Source organism: Protobothrops mucrosquamatus, unplaced genomic scaffold (assembly GCF_001527695.2).
Source record: "Protobothrops mucrosquamatus isolate PMUCROS unplaced genomic scaffold, P.Mucros_1.0 scaffold138, whole genome shotgun sequence".
In the NCBI taxonomy this organism is placed as follows: Eukaryota; Metazoa; Chordata; class Lepidosauria; order Squamata; family Viperidae; genus Protobothrops; species Protobothrops mucrosquamatus.
In genome coordinates this window covers 273,536-286,962 of record NW_015386504.1, presented here as the reverse complement: position 1 = coordinate 286,962, position 13,427 = coordinate 273,536, and the positions used below count along the sequence as shown (strand labels likewise).

The window sequence follows — 13,427 nt, the reverse complement described above, 5'->3', positions numbered from 1 at the left end:
TGCCGGCTGGCGACCCCCAGGGGGAGGGCCTTCTCTGTGGGTGCCCCCACCCTCTGGAACGAACTACCCCCCGAGATTCGGATAATTCCGGATCTCCTTACCTTCCGTCGCGCCCTCAAGACATGGCTCTTTCAGCAAGCGGACCTGACCTAGGGTGGATTTTATACTGGGTTTTTTAGGAATTTGGAAGACACAACTTGAAATTTGGTTTAATTCGGTTTTAAGGGGGGGATTGTATATATGTTTTGGTTTTAAGTATGTTGTGCGCCACCCTGAGTCCCGCCGGGAGAAGGGCGGCATATAAATTAAATTAAATAAATAAATAAATAAATAAATAAATATCTACTTATTAAAAAAAAACAAATCATGAATCTCAAATCATAATATTTTTTTCATATATTTCTTTCATTCCAGTCAGCATGTTGCTGAAGAGAGGTACATACTTATTCTGCACACCAGGTCCCTGAAAAAGTAATCCTATATAAAAAAAAATAGCTGAATCTCCAATTCCCAGGAATCTAATCGCTAAAACATTAGCAGATGTATGTTCTCATATTGAGGTTTCAGGAACAGCATTTTAGAAGAGAAGTGGCATCAAAGTGATCCATACCACATCGAACACGATAGGTGGTTATTCCATAGAGACACCTGTTTAACAAATACCGTCCCCATGGAGATCAATATCCAATCTGTAGACAAGTTAAGCTAGAGGCAGGTTACAACACTGTTAAAATAATCAAGCCAAATTTTGCAAATCTTTTAGCTAGGCCTCAGGTATTAGAGAACCTACCATAGGCAATTTTCTCTATGACCCATTCCTGACTCTGGTGACTTCATGGATGAGTTATTATAGTTTTCATGGCAAGATTTACAGAAGTAGTTTGCCCTGTCTTCTTCCTAGGCCAGGGCTGAGAGATAGAGAAAGAGATTGGCCCATAATCACCCAGATGGCTTTCATGGAACTTTAAACTCACAGTCGCTTACTTTCTAGCCTGTATCTTAACTACTTCAACTAACTGGCTTCTCACTATATTTGTACCAACAACCAACAGACAAGATCATGACCAAAAGCAGAACTTAAAAAGAAACCTGAATGATGAATAAATGAATGTTTAACCAATAAATCAATGGTCTTGAAAAACACACTTCCCAATGCACTTTCAAATACAGCCAAAAGCCAGCCTTCACATTTTGTTCCTCTTGTACAACCTGAAAAGGAACCACGTGAAGTATGTACATTCCTGATGTGTAGTGGTGTTGGTAATGAATTATATCACATTGTCACACAACATCTTGTCTCAAGATACATTCTTATAGCCTACGGTAAAGAAAGAATGGAGGTGTGTACTCTTAACAGCAGGCTTATTGTCTGAATTTCCCTTTTATTGTACGATGGACACAGTGAAACTGCCCACACATTGAAATGTTTTTTCAAGATAAATACATCTATCTAAAAATCATGAAAACTTCAAAAATTCTTATTTACTAAGTGTGTATTTGCTTCTGCATTCTCCGCTGGCACATTTCTGAGGCTGCACACTGTACAAAAGTATTTCCACTCTAAGATATTGCATTGATGGCAATGAAATATATGCTATGTTTCTTTAGGATCACAAGATAAGCAATTTCACTGGATAGCTGCCAGAAATTACGTCCATGCAGGGTCTCCAGATTCAGGTGTTAATTTTCCAAGTCTAGAAAAAATACTTAAAAATACATGTGAAAAACCTCAGACCTTTAAATGTTTCCTTTTTGATCCTCTTTCAAAGTGTGTAAAATTGGATAACTGCATAGTTAAGAAAATATCATTCCACAGACAGTCTCAGATTTCAGGAATAAAAAGGTTTTATTCTCTAAAAATCATCTATATATCACAGCCTCTGTAGGATTAAAGGGACTTAAATTGACATCCAGTCATACACCACTCTCCCATTTTTCATTGCAAGAACCTTCTTTTAGCTAGGTGATTATATCTGCAATCACATTGAATTTAATAGTCCAATTGTGAAGTCCCATTGGACCCAAGAATACCAACTTCAGAGAAAGAAGATATAGTACTCCCATAATTTACTTTATTCTTGCCTCCATCATTATACATTCTACAACAAAGGTTTGGAGAAAAAGAAAACTAATAGTGATTATTTATCAGTATGCTCACTATCATTTTCTTGTTATTTCCCAAATGTTGCCCAATTTCTAAAATCCAGTTTGGACTCCATTTTTTACATTGGTATTGGAGAAGGACATTTATATACATTTTTGCACACATTTTTCTTAATCCAAACGTCACTGTGTGCACTTTTTCCGAGTTTTCCATCTAATGAAATGTGTTTGTGTGCATATTTTAATATAATTACTCTAGTTCAGTAAGGACCTTTTTCAATACTCACATTATTCTATATATTTATGAAACACGAAGAATTCTGAAAAATATGTTCCAGCATGCACATGTTTTTGGTTGACTTATCATTTGGTAAATGCAAATTGGATAGATTTCTATGGGGAAAAACAATTGTCACCCGTTTTCACTTGGACATACATTCCACCAAGTTTGATTCCCATAGCTGGTAACCATACAACTGCAACCTAAATATTCCTGTCCTGACCCTCTAATGTGAAAGATTTCTGATGATAACATGGACTTTTCATTGCTAAAAATGTATACTGATCCCAGCTCAGGAGCCCTTTTGTTTTACCCCTATGTGCTTGACAGGAAACAAAACATTTTTGCCATGCAACAAAGACAAATTGCTTGCTGAGCCAACAAGCTATTTTCATATTAACTTGCCAGAGGATACAACTTTATTAACTTCAAATGACAGAAGCACGTGGGAGAAGCATCTGCAAATTGCAAATAAGGCAATTGCCCTATGGCTTTCAATGTTTATTTCCTCATTGTGGCTTCTTCTTTTTTTTTTCCTGAGGAATGAAAAATGGAGCCCATTAAAAATATTTGATTGGACTTGATTAAAGCTATCTTCTTAGGTAACTTCTATATCCAAAAGCCTTATTAAATTTTTTAAAAAACCTCTCCCATTCTGAAAGTGGTTTGTTTAAATCAATGACCAGATTGGTCATGACTGCAGACTTGCTGGAACCCCAGCTGCAGAAAATGGAAGGAACAGTCCTATTCAGGAGAACCACTAATTGAGAAGTCAGTAGAGGATCACTATGCCAGTGGAATGGCAAAAAGAGGGCTCAGATTATTTTTTGGTTTTTTTTTTTAAGAGCTAGGAAATCTCTCTAGAAGAAGATCTTTACAAAAGAAGTATTTTCTATCTCTTTATTTCTGCAGCCATGCTTTCTCAGTGTCTTGTAATGGGGGATTGAGGCCTGAATATTGGCCCAAATCTTTTGGTCTTCTACTCTATGATAACCAATTGCACATGTGCAATCTAGCTGTTACCTCCTGATCTTTTATTCTTGTTGTCAATTCCATTCACAGACACCATCATCATCATCATCATCATCATCATCATCATCATCATCATCATCATCATCATCATAGAGTTGGAAGGAACCTTGGAGATCTTCTTGTCCAACCCCCTGCTCAGGCACGAAACCCTATACCATTTCAGATAAATGGTTGTCCAGTCTCTTAAAAACTTCCAGTGTTGGAGCATTCACAACTTCTGGAGGCAAATTCTTCCACTGAGTTAGGTCCCATGTTGTATATTTTCTATGTAGGCCAGGAGTGAGGCGATCTCATGACCATGATGGGATAATCTAATGGGAGGGAGGAAGGGCTGAAGTAGAATGGCATACCATATTGCTTTCTTTTCCAGTGTTCCTCGGAAGAATGCAGCTGACCTACTACAACAGGTCCAGAGCACATATATTCCATTTTTCAGTGTCACAAAATGGATCTGGGAATAGGCACACACGCTGCTGGGCAGGACACATTTGGCATGTGTAAGTAGACCTAAGTGGGGTCAGTATGGGAGCAAGTTGCAGCAGGTGGAAGCGTTTAGATGATCATGGCTTATCTCAAAAACAAGCAAAACCATCAGATTTAATCCCAGAAGTGTAGAATAGATTAGGCAATTGAAAAAAAAAATCCCTGAAAACAGCAATGGCTACTGTTTGTGCATTGTTCCCGAGAGAACTACTTGGATATTGCTTGATCTCAATGAGAGAATATTTATATTTTTGTATACCCAGGAAGTTGATTATTGTCTCCTTTCCTCAAAGAGTCAGGTCCATGTATATAAAACATGAGCAATCCCTTCCAGTTAGGGCTCCTTTGCTATGCTCCTGGCTTCTATGGCTATATATTGGTGAAGATAGATGAAAGTTCTAGGATAGGGGTGTCAAACTGCTGGCCCACGGGCTGGTTGACTCATGCAGAGACCGTGCCCACCCCAGCTCCAGCAATGCAAAAAAAGTCATGATACATTACAATACGTCACGTGACGCGGCGAGTTTGACACCCATGTCCTAGGACAGTGGTGGTGAACCTATGGCACGGGTGCCAGGGGCGGCACTCAGAGCCCTCTCTGTGGGCACGTGTGCCGTCACCCCAGTCCTAGGTCTTCAGCTGGGTTTTATAAAACCTTTTTGCTTTAGGCCTCTGCCATGTGCAAAAAAAAAAAAAAAGGTTCAATCAATCAATCAATTTCAACTTCTCAAGGGGAAAAAAAAGATCTTGCAAAGTTGGAACTGATTGATTGAACTTTTTAGTCCCACCCAGTCTGCTGTTACCACCACAGCCACGCCCACCCAATGGGCCATGTCCAGCCAACGGGCCACACCCACCCGGCACTCGACAATGAGTAAGTGGGTTTTGGGTTGCAGTTTGGGCACTCGGTCTCTAAAAGGGTCGCCATCACTGTCCTAGGATGTCTAATGTGGTACAGTAATTAGGCTCCTGCTCTTTGGACTTTGAAAGATGTGCTTAAGATTTGGGAACAGCCTCTCTTTTCTCTCCAGTGTGATTTGTAAATAGAACATGGGGATGTTCTTCCTGGGTGGACTCAAAGTTCTACACCTTCCGTTCTGAGTCCAGAGAACCACCAGGGATTGCTTTTATCAGAGACATTTATGGCAGTTTTGCTAGTCCATCCCACCATGGTTTCTTGTCAAAACAGCATTTTCATCAATGGGATATGAGGTATCCTGTCCAGGTATCCTCCCTGCTGAGTTACATGGATCTCAAAACTTATTAGCTAGCCTATCCAGTGTTAATGTTTTGCTAAAAACAAAACAAATAAGAGGTATGAATGTTTTAAGAGATGCTTCTGGGAGTGGGAGTACTAAGGTTGTTGTTGGTTATGTACCTGGATGTAGAGTGGAAGCAAAGCAGAAAACTGGGACATACACTCTGTAATCAGTTTGCTGGCAGTTCCGGTGTAGACAGTGATGGAGATGTGGTTAATATCTCCAGAAACACTGAAAGCATGAATATGTTTTTCCTAGAAGTCATCACTTTTCCTCCCAAGCAGAGTATGGACTTAAATTTGCATCCAGCATTATCACTTCAGCTCTAAAGTAATCCTCGATCTGCTCTGGTAAACCCATCATTGTGAACCTGTGAATCAAACTAGCTTTAGGTATTTTGTCAAAATAAGCTATATCAGAAAGAATGCATTTGCTGAGATTGCATTACACTGTGACACAGTGATTTCTTTAATTAAAGGATTACTGCATTAATAAACATAATTGTCTGAGTTGATATTACATGCTAAATGGTAAACTAGGGTTTACTCACTGTGGCTGGCTCAAAATGAATTGTGAATTGCTTAACCATGGTTTACTGAACACATTTGTATTAGTTGTATTCATACACTACACTAAGCCAATATCAAATCAACTACCTTATGTCTTACCATATGTGAGCCAAATCAGAGTGCAACAAAAATATCAGCTGTCAAGAGTGGGAGACAGTTATCCAAATCTTTCCCCCAAATGTTCAAAAACAAAATCAAGAAAACATTTTCAGCAATTATTTTCATACAATTATATAAAACACTATAAAGGATAATTCTGTGCAGGTGATGGGAGAATGAATACATCCAGACTACATGGCATTATTCATTATTGGCTGCATTCACATATGTTACTAAGCCAACATTTCCGGCTGCTGTGAACACCTCCATTGCTTCCACTTGGCTTCTCCCAAGAAGCTCCTTCTGTGGTTTGTTTAGCATGCCATCAAAAGCAGAAAGACTGCAGTGTTACTTCCTAACAAGCTTGTTAGGGGAAGAACAAGCCAGAAAATGTTAAGCAAACCTTGGAAAGTACTTCTACAGTTTGTTTAGCCACTCCCACTTATAGGAGGAGCCCCTGAGTGACAAACCCCAACTAGTTGCTTAGTCATGGTAAGTCAGAGTTCTGACAAGTTCTTGGTGTGTCTTAGATTTCATTTGATCGCAGTGTTTTGAATCAATTATCAGGGACCAGGAAAGCAGTCTAATAATTTGCAGGTAATATGTTTAAGCTGCATGGTGATGTTCCTAAGGACAAGGCAAATTAATCAAGCTCTCGTGCTGTTAGTAATTTTTTTAAAAGTAGCATTTAAATCACTTGTGCCTATTTTAAAAAAAAAACCTGGGGGAAAACATTTTCAACTGATTCAAAGCCTAGTTTACATTACTCTTTGCCTTCAAAATATGGATGGAAAATGTGTGTGTCCATTCCCAGGCAAGTCTAGTAACCTAGATACTATACCAGTCTGTTCTAGCCCAGAACCATCCAGATGTGGTTCCAGATGTTGAAACTAGAACTCCCAGAAGTTGAGACTACAACTGTCTGTCAGCAAGGCTGTTAACTGTTCTGTACTATATTATGCCAGCTTTCCTAACATGTAAATACCAGGAAGTACAAGGCAATTGACATTTAGGACAAGAATCTTTTCAACACACACACACACACACACACACACACACACACACACACACACAATAGCAAGTTTAGGGTAACTACAGATCACCACCATATCATTCCTATCAAACTTTACCATGTCAGTGTCTACACTAGACAATGCATAGAAAAAAATGGCCTTAAGTTATAGTTATCCAGATTTATTTTAATACAAGGAAAAAACATTGTGACAGGAACATTAGCAAAACACTGGGACTGTCTACCTAGGTCATTCTTTTCTGCAAATTGCAAGGGATTGGATTACCTGGCTTTGTAATCCCTTCCAGCCCCATAATTGTCCCTTCTAGCCCCATGATTCTATGATTGTACTTCCCAAGTATGATCATGGCTTTTGCGAATCGACTAACAGGGCAGTGTAAAAGGTGGATTGCAGCCTGATCCCTGTATCCTATTTTCTGGAACACAAAGCCAGCCTTAGCAAAGTGATAGCAAACAGCATGGTGCTCTGACTTTAGTCCAGAGCAGGAAGAGTTAAGGAGTGAGGATGTACCAAATGAGAAAGCACCTGCTGCCACTCTAGGAAATAACATTACAAACTGTCTTTGCAGCTCAGGAGTTGGAGTCAGACATTGATCAGCTCAGCTGCAGAGAGGTTCCTGAAAACTAACACCACTGTGGGTACACAGGAACACAATGTGGATGCCTATGAGGACAACCTGTGGAGTAAAGTGGAATGGAGTGCTCATAAGTTGCTGCTTCAGCTTGCAGAGCGAAGTTCTGTCTGAACAATCTTAATGAGAAATAGGAAATGGAGACAGGGCTATCCATCATTTTTTTCCCCAGTGGGATTGTAACACTTCTACAATTGTACCCTACAAACACCCATTCCCAATTATAATACTTTTATTCAGACACAAAATGTTGACACTTGAGTGAATAGAAATTGAAATAAGGAAGAACTACTGGAGAGTGATAAAGCAAGCCTTTTACACACAGAAATTCCCAAGTTTCACACACACAGACACACACATTTGTGTATGTGTGTGTGTGTGTGTGTGTGTGTGAGAGAGAGAGAGAGAGAGAGAAAGAGAGCTTTTCATAGAAAGCTAGGAAAATTGATATCTGAACTCTTTTTAGTTAATGTAGAGGAGCCAAGACTGAGTTAACTAGACCAATAACCAGACTCTTTATAAAACAGTTTCCTAGGCTCTTAAAGACATCTGGCTCTTTGTAAAATGAACATCTGACTCAACTATCAATTATTGATTGAAAACCATATGTTCCAACCCAAAGAAAGTTAATAGTGTTTGGTTTTTACTGAGACAATTGATTAATTTAAATTTTACTCATTTCAATTAAATTCTCTAAACTGGGCTTTACAATCCTTAGAAAGATAGTTTGGAAAGTAGCAGAAATTTTCCGCAAAGGTCTGTTTTACTGTTACTCTGAGTACCTTAAGAGAGCAAATAGCATTGCTGAAATATTTACAGGAGAAGAAAGGCATTTAATTGCACTAATTTCTTACCATCTGTCCAAATGTTGTCCAAAGTTTCTGAGGCAGGGGAGGGGGTGAGGGAGATCAGGCACTTGAAATGATAAATTAATTTTTACACTTACAGTTTTTAAAAATCAGCAAGCCTTACGTTGGATTTTTAAATCTAGGAATAAAAGTCAAACCATATAAAACTTTGCTATTCTGCTAATAGGAAGGAAGGAAGGAAGGAAGGAAGGAAGGAAGGAAGGAAGGAAGGAAGGAAGGAAGGAAGGAGTCACTAACAACAGTATCTTTCTTGTAGAGGACACTGGCTGTATTTCCACAAAACATCTCCTGAAATGCAATCCACATTTTAGCTGACTGCATGATTCAGAAAATTGGTCAAACTATGGGTAATTTATGGGATGTGAATCTAGCCGCTGATGATAAAGTCAGATTTCTATATTGCCTGCCTCTCAAAATGTAAACACATATGGACAAATATTGGTTCATTAGAATACACATGCAAATTAAAAGCATCTCTCTTCAATCTCCTCCCAAGTACTAAGTCATTTCATACAGGCACTCATTGTATTGTTGGTGAAAACTTCCTGCCCTGAAATATTTGTTTAGTACCTATCTCTTTTTCGCCTGTTCCCTTCTCATCCCAATGGAGACCTTGATTAATTATTTTTGTTGTTCATGCTCACACACCTCTTCTTTACTTCTGAAGATAAGGATGAAGGCACTTTGGGACAGATGCCATGCAAGGTTACTTCCAATGCCGATGCTGAAAAAAGTCAGATATGAACAGGGTTGATGGCTTGTGGGGGCGGGGAAAGTAGATTCGTGGAAGGAATGTAGTTTGCTTAAGGATTTATTTACTGGAATGGACAAGTCTGCAGGTCAATTTAATTTGTCTGCAGTATTTATACAAGAGGATCAGAGTAGGTGAAAGAGCCAAGCTGACAATCTGAAACCAGTTGGACCACTTCAGCTGGTAAAACTTATATTGGAATCTATATAGTTTGTTCATTTCCAAATACATGCAAAAGGTGTAAGAACAGTGTGTAAGAGAAGCACCCACTACAATAAAATGAGAAAGTGCTACAGCAGGACTTGGAGCAAATCAATGACTTTACACAAGGAGTTTGTGGAGCCACGGGCTTTTTTTATTAGACCTACCAGCTCTGTGCCCCAAAAATCCAAATCTCCAGTAAAGGGCAAGATAGATAGATAGATAGATAGATAGATAGATAGATAGATAGATAGATAGATAGATAGATAGATAGATTGATTGATTGATTGATTGATTGATTGATTTATATACTTAATGCCATCTCATGGTCAGATTATTATAGCCCAGGTTTGGTAGCCCTAATATCAGGCACTGGTTTTGGAAAATATTTGGAGTGGTGTGTGTGTTTGTGTGTGCAGGGAACGCAAGACTGGGCACAACAATGAACTAAGAGCCATGGGTTGAAGAGTTCACAGACAGCTATGAGGGTGGTATTCAGGGTTAGAGCAAGAAAGTTCTAAACATGCTCTTACCTCTAATTCATTCAACAGAATAAAATAAATAATCTCTGCCTACAGCTTCTTTCTCTTCCTGTAGAATATCATGGACCGAATAGCAGGCTTGAAATGAAGGTTTGGGATAAATATTGCAGAGAATTTCCTCTTCTAATATTTTTTATAAGGGAGGTTGCTAGATAGGAAGACGAAGGTGAGTTTAAGAATGGGTGCCAGGACATTACAGTGGCAGGGGAGGGTTACTGCTTAGGGGGGGGCGGAGGACAAGAGGACAAAGAGAACTGAGTTTAAGGGAATTTAAGGGAAGAATTAATGAAGTTATATATGTGTTTGGGGGGGTTAGAAATCAAGGTCCCCAAGTGGACCTGGATAATTGGAATGATTTCTTATCCACTTGATAAGAATAAGAGACAAGAGATCATCCCAATGCGGAGGCTGCCCTGGAACTATAGGAAAGAAAGGATTACAGACTTAATAACCCTACAAGGAAAAAGGAGGTGGTGAGTATGCAAAATACGAGGGAGCGGGACTTGCTAGGACCGAGTTGTAAAAGGCAGTTTTCCATTGGATTACTTGAGAATACACCCTGTAAGAATCCCAAAGACACACACATAAACCCAAGATATTTAGAGATCCAGATGCCCTTTTTCTCCCTGAATACCAAGCTTATATCAATGCAGGAACACATACCTACATTTCTGAGCGAGACCGAAGGTACTTTGCCCATGCTCAGAAACAACCGCACTTCCCATCACTTCACCCCTTGGTTCCCTCCGTTTCCCTCGGTTTCGCACACCAAGAAGGCAACAATACCCGGGGTGCCCAAGTTTAGTGTGGATATTCATTGGACAGAGTTGAAGAGAATTCCTCCCAGATGTGTATCCTGGCTTCTTCTCTCTACTGGATGTGTGAGACTGGCTGTCAACGAAGGTCTAAATTTAGAGCCGGGCAACTCGGAAAAGCAAAAAGGGAGGCCGGCCGTTGGTTTCCCAGCGAGTTTTCCAAGCCATCCCAACCACCCGGGAAGGGAGAGGAAGGGCAGCCCGGGCGCCCTTCGTGCCGCGCCCGAGTCACACCCAAGGAGGCTGGAGCCCTGCCCTGCTGGCGCCATTCAAGAGCAGCGGAGCCACGTACGTACCGGTACCAGGCGAGTCCCCGGCCGTAGTTCCGATCGAAGAAGTGCGGCTCGGCGCCGGCCGCCCTCACATCCGGATGCACCCGCAGAAACTCGAGCAGCGCTCGGGTGCCGCCCTTCTTCACGCCGATGATCACCGCTTGCGGCAGCCGCTTGTTGCCTTCTCCCCCCGGCTGGGCTTGCAGCAAGGGATCCCGGGGCGTGCCCGCCGCCTCTTCGCCTTGAGCCACGGGAATCGGGGCCGGATCCCGGGTGAGGACGCGCGCTGCCCCGGCTAGGCAATAGCTGGCGTAGAGAGACATGAGCACGGAGCCCAGGACCAGCAGCAGCTTCCGCAAGGCGCGGCGGGGCAGGGGCTCGGGGCCAGAGGAAGAGACGGGGGGCGTCCCTCCCCGGGCCATGCTAGGCGGCCCCCCGCGCCGGGGCCATCGCCCCCCTCCGCTCAGCCGCTTTGCGCTCGGCGGGGAGCGGACAGCCCCATGGACGGCCGATCTGGAGCCGGAGCCGCCGCCGTAAGGATGGCGAGGAGAGCTGGGGTCGTCGCCCCTTCCTCCCAGCCGGGGAGTGGGGTTCACGGGCGCCACATTCCGGCGCGCTAGCGGGAAGCCGCGGGCTTCTGCTCCGACGGCGAAAAGGGCCGGAGGGAAAGGGGAGGGGAAGGCGGCCTTTCGGGGATTAAGCGAGGGGCTGGCAGAGACGGGAGCATCGCGCTCCAGCTGCGGGGGCCCGGGAGGGTCTCGGCAGGGTCGAGTTGGCCGCCTGGATACTAAGCCGAGCTACTCGCCAGAAGCGACGCATCTCAGCGTCGTGGAAAAAACTGGCGGCCGCCTTCCAAGCGGCTCTCCCTCCCGCTCTGCTGAATTTGTAGCCAGGCGGAGGAGATCCTGGGAAGTTAAGAAGCTGCTGGATCCGGAGAAGCCGGCGGAACGCGGAACTTCAGTACCTGGGCGAGGATCTTCAGCTGACACATCTCCCCTTTTCTCCGGACCAACGAGGCGGAGATCTGGACTGCCGGGCTGATCTCTGCATTCTTGAAAGGCCAGTCCAGTCTCAGGGTGGGATGGGACCGAGCACAGGTTTGGTACTCTTGTCTCCGAGGACCGAGGCTGGCGGGACTTTCTGGATTTCGCTGGAAGGGGAGAACCCGATGGAAAGACTCAGCGGCGGTCGGTTCCAGGAAGGCAGCAGAAGCTGCCCGCTGTCCCAAAGAGGTTCCTCTGCAAAGGAGTTCGGCGGGAGGATGTCCTCACCTTGCGCGCGAACGGCTGGACAGGCGGACGGAAAGTCCTTCGCAAAGCGCTCGCCTGTCACCTTCCCGGTGGGATTCTCTCTTCCCGGCTGCTCCGGCGGCTGCCACACGTGGAGCTCTCGATTGTAGCTCAAACTTCTCCGAATGGCAAACTCTCCCCCCCCCCCACACCGCACACACACACACCCCCACCGGGCCGTTAACGACGTGCCCAGAAACCAATAAGAGCTTGAGAAAAGAGAGAGGGGCGGATCTGCCTTTCAGAGGGGATTCTGAATAGAGGCGGGGGCAGAACTAATGAGGACACGCCCCTTCGCCAGGTTCCGGAGTGTGGCTGCTTTGGCGGTTCAGAACAAGGGAGGTTTCGTTACGGTTGAATGTCACTTGCGTGAAGATCTCTGGATCTTCTTGTGCAGGCTCACAAAATAATAATAATAATAAAAAAAAAAACTTGCTCAGGTGTATTGCCCTCTGAGCATACATCTACCCACACCGCTTCCCATCTCTGCAATCGGATTCACCCTCAAAGATGGGGAGCACCTAGTATTTTAGCCCGTTAATGCTGGGTGCTCCACATCTCTGACGGGGAATCCGATTTCAGAGATGAGAAGCGGTGTGGGTGACGACTTGGGATAAAACTGGTTCTGAGTCTGATGCTCCGGCAAACTGTTTAGAAGAGGCAGCGGAGCAAGCAAAGCCTGGTTGGGGGTGGGGGGGGAGAGCTGCCTAGTTAGTGGACTCATGTGAGTGGAACCGTCTTTGAGGTTGACTAAATGCAATGAGGAGGAAAGAGATTTTTTTTTTTTACTTCTGGTGGTTGCTGAGAAGAGAATTCTTCACTCCCAGCTTGCTAGACAGGAGTGCAATCTGTTAAAATTACCCTGAACTACACACATCTAGTAAAGGTCCTTCTTTAAAGTTGGCCACTTGTGGGGACATATGGAGAATGAAGGGAAATTTAAATCTGCTGTCTTTAAATAAAGACAAATAAAACCAGTGAGAAATGAACACAACAAACCCGAATATTTAAACAAAGTGTAGAGCACAGTTCCACAGCAAAGTAACCACAAATAGTTAGAATCAAAGCAGTGCCCACAATCTATAGAAAGAACCTGTAAAAAAAAAAACCACCTTGTTTTTCCAGGTTAGGATTATACTTCCAAGCAGGGGTCCTGTCTCTTTAACATTTTGTGTGGTAGCAGATGCTGGTAAGTCAA

At 43.1% G+C, this 13,427-nt stretch overlaps 1 protein-coding gene across 1 annotated transcript in view; it reads right to left on the bottom strand.

Annotated features, from left to right (window-relative positions):
• The window catches only part of LOC107284966 (heparan sulfate glucosamine 3-O-sulfotransferase 3A1-like), an 80,886-nt gene extending 69,524 nt beyond the window's left edge, over positions 1 to 11,362 (bottom strand). The window contains exon 1 of the mRNA XM_015813102.1: positions 10,965 to 11,362. Coding sequence (XP_015668588.1) covers positions 10,965 to 11,362 — 398 coding nt within the window. The remainder of the gene's footprint in view (positions 1 to 10,964) is intronic.
• Positions 11,363 to 13,427: the final 2,065 nt, after the last annotated feature.